Consider the following 3,183-nt stretch of genomic DNA (forward strand, 5'->3'; position numbering starts at 1 on the left):
GATGATATCACTTCCGGCTGATGTCATCGTGGTGCGTGCACTAAAAACTCCAGGGACTGAAGCGCGAGGGGCCCCCCTCCCCCCCACTGGCAGCCAGGTAAGATCTGGCAACCCTACACCTAAGTTTCACAAAAGACTCAATAGCAGGTCCATGGGGCAGTTTGAGGACATGAAAAAAGCCGGGGGAGGCACAGTTGCTTCTTCCTGTAAGCCATGTGTAGACAGAGCCGGAGGAAGCTGTGCTAGGGCTGCCAAGTGGGGGCAAGTGGCGGGTAAACCCCCGCTTTGGAGGCCCGATTTCCACTGCCGCGGAATTGGGCCCTGGGGGGAACTCCGCCCCCCCAAGCGCAGCGTGGCTGCGACACTGGAGGTGACCCAACCACCACGTTGCTCACGTTGGGGGCGTGGCCCCGATCGTCAGAGGGAAAACTCTATGGTTTTCCCTCCGACGATTGTGGCCACGTCCTCAACGTGAGCGACGTAGCGTGCACATCACCGTAGAGCTCCCGGAGCCCGGCGAGGCTCCCCTGCCGCCATGGTAAGTAGACTTGGCAACCCTAAGCTGTGCTTTAGAAGATACAAGTTTGTGTAGGGCCAGGAGGCCTTGAAACTAATAGGGTTGCCAATTCTGAGTGGGGGGATTCCTGGAGATTTGGGGGGGGGGGTTAAGGATAGGACGGACCTTGGCGGCGTTATAATGCTTTGGAGGGTTGACTCTATAAGCAGCCATTTTCTCTAGAGGAACTGACCTCCTACCATCTAAGGTAGGTACCCATTTATCTGAGCTTCGGTTGTAATTCTGGGAGATCTCCAGTCCAGGCCCACCCGGAGGCTGGCAACAGAGGCCTTTCAGCGTCTGCTTATCCACAAGAGAATAACTAAGAGTCTGATGTGGAGCCTGAGCATGTGAGCAAGGATCCTGAGGCGCTACCTGGTGCTGACAACTTAGTTGAGCCTCCCCAGTGCTTATTTACTGATTTATTGGGGGGGGATAGCTTATCCACCATTATTTACATTCTCATGTAATGTAAATACATTAAAGGAACTCTGAAGGGACTTGAGGGCTCCTTGGAAGGGTTTCCAACCTCCCTGGGGTGTGGGGTAGGGAAATGACTCTGTCTGGTTGTTCTCTTTGGTCGGCGATGTGCCAGTTGCTAGTAGGGCTGCCAAGTGGGGGCGGGTGGCGGGTAAAACCCCGCTTTGGAGGCCCGATTTCCGCCACCACAGAATCAGGCCCCCCCGGGGGGAACTCCGCCCCCCGAAGCGCAGCGTGGCTGCATCACCGGAGGTGACACAACCACGTCGATCACGTTGGGGGCGTGGCCCGGATCGTCGGAGGGAAAATGTTAAGTCGTGAACTGTGATTCAGCAAGAATGATTCAGCAAGAATGCGGCTTTTATTCTTCAACTCGAACTCACTTCCAACACGGTACAACATCAGTCAGCCAGAGACAGCTTTGGCATAGAAGCTGCTCTGTATTTAAACATTCCTGGCTAATATAACCACGCCTACTATACAATAATCAACCAATGCGGTAGAACCATTAAAGGCCAATCACAAACGTTCCCGCTCAGGGAGCTTCTTCATAGTGATTGGATATTGCTTCCTGGGCTAGTGTTCCCATTGGTTACATTAGGATCCTAGCCCAGGATGAAGCTTAACATGAGATGGCAATGGAATGATTCACAAACATCCAATACATACATTCAAGTCATTTTGAAAACACTACAAATCCCTCCCCCCTAAGTAAAAACATTCAGGTACATTCATATTCACTTAGGTAGAGCGGTGCATGGCGTGTTCACTGAGACCTACGTAGCGGTGTAGGCTTAGGGCACAATTGAATTGGGGGAACACTACTTGACTCACGCTCGAGTGAGCCAGGCACACTTCCATCCCTTGTTGCAGGTCCAAGAGTAGGGGTCTGCCCTCCCTCAGGGACAGTACTGGGCTCGGTGGGCCCGTCAGTACTCACCTCTGGAATAGGTACGGGATGGTCCTCGGGTTCGGAGCATTCAGTCGGCAGTGACGTGGGGCGGCCAGTTGCCCACCTCTGTCTCAACTGATCAATGTGGCGCCTCCACTTGCGCCCATCCACAAGTTGCACCACGTACATTCGGGACCCAAGGAAATCAGTAACCGTGGCTGGTAGCCACGAGTGTCCCCCTGCATAGTTTCTCACAAACACAGTATCTCCACATTCGTATGTGCGGACCTTGGTGGCAACACTCTGCTGTTGGGGCCTTAAGTCATTCAGATCTGGATGTAGCCTATCCAGTAAAGACGCTAGGCGTCGCCCCATCAGTAACTCGGCTGGGCTGCGGCCTGTGGCAGAGCACGGAGTTACGTGCTGGCGTAGGAGGAAAGACGCCAGTTTAACCCCCCAGTCTCCTTGCGTCAGCTTCGCAAGGGCCTCCTTGGTCGTACGGACCATTCTTTCCGCCTGGCCGTTAGAGGCCGGATGGAAAAGGGCAGATGTCAGTTGCCTGATCCCATTGTTGGTCAGGAACTGTTGGAACTCCTGGGACACGAATTGTGCACCGTTATCGCTCACCAGCACATCTGGCAGCCCGTGGGTGGCAAATAAGCGGCGCAACACAGTAATAACGGCCGTTGAAGTGGTGGAGGTCATGGGAGCCACCTCTAACCATTTTGAATATGCGTCAACCACAATCAAGAACATTTGTCCCTGTACAGGCCCCGCAAAATCAAGATGAAGCCTTGACCAAGGCTTTCCCGCCGATTCCCACTTTTGTGGAGGAGCGCTTGGCGGTTCGGGTCTCGCCTGTTGGCAGGGCGTGCAAACTCGGACCCATTCTTCTATGTCTGCATCCATGCCGGGCCACCATACATATCCCCGGGCCAACGCTTTCATGTGGACCATTCCTGGATGGCCCTCATGCAGTGATTTCAGCACTTTTTCTCGTAAACTGTGAGGTACCACCACCCGGTTCCCCCACAGCAAACATCCCTTTGAAATAGACATTTCATTTTCGCGCGCCCAGTAAGGTTTGAATTCCGGTTCCAAACCCCCTGCCGGCCACCCCCTCCACACCCAGTTTAATACTCGGGCCAATACATTGTCCTTAGCTGACGCAGCAGCAATGTCTTTTGACGAAACAGGTGCTTCAGGCAGTTCATCCAAAGCTAAAACTGTGCAGGCCGGAGCAGCGTCCCAGTCC

General features: G+C 53.9%; 1 protein-coding gene across 1 annotated transcript; it reads right to left on the minus strand.

The window, feature by feature from the left end:
• Positions 1-1,976: 1,976 nt before the first annotated feature.
• On the minus strand, positions 1,977-2,837 carry LOC107108953 (uncharacterized protein K02A2.6-like; the record flags this gene model as incomplete). The annotated part of the gene is made up of 1 exon (XM_015409514.1): positions 1,977-2,837. A coding segment is annotated over exon 1 (861 nt), but the record flags the coding sequence as incomplete, so codon positions are not given.
• Positions 2,838-3,183: the final 346 nt, after the last annotated feature.

The sequence above is a fragment of the Gekko japonicus genome, unplaced genomic scaffold (genome assembly GCF_001447785.1).
Source record: "Gekko japonicus isolate JY-2015 unplaced genomic scaffold, Gekko_japonicus_V1.1 scaffold1158, whole genome shotgun sequence".
Classification (NCBI taxonomy): domain Eukaryota; kingdom Metazoa; phylum Chordata; class Lepidosauria; order Squamata; family Gekkonidae; genus Gekko; species Gekko japonicus.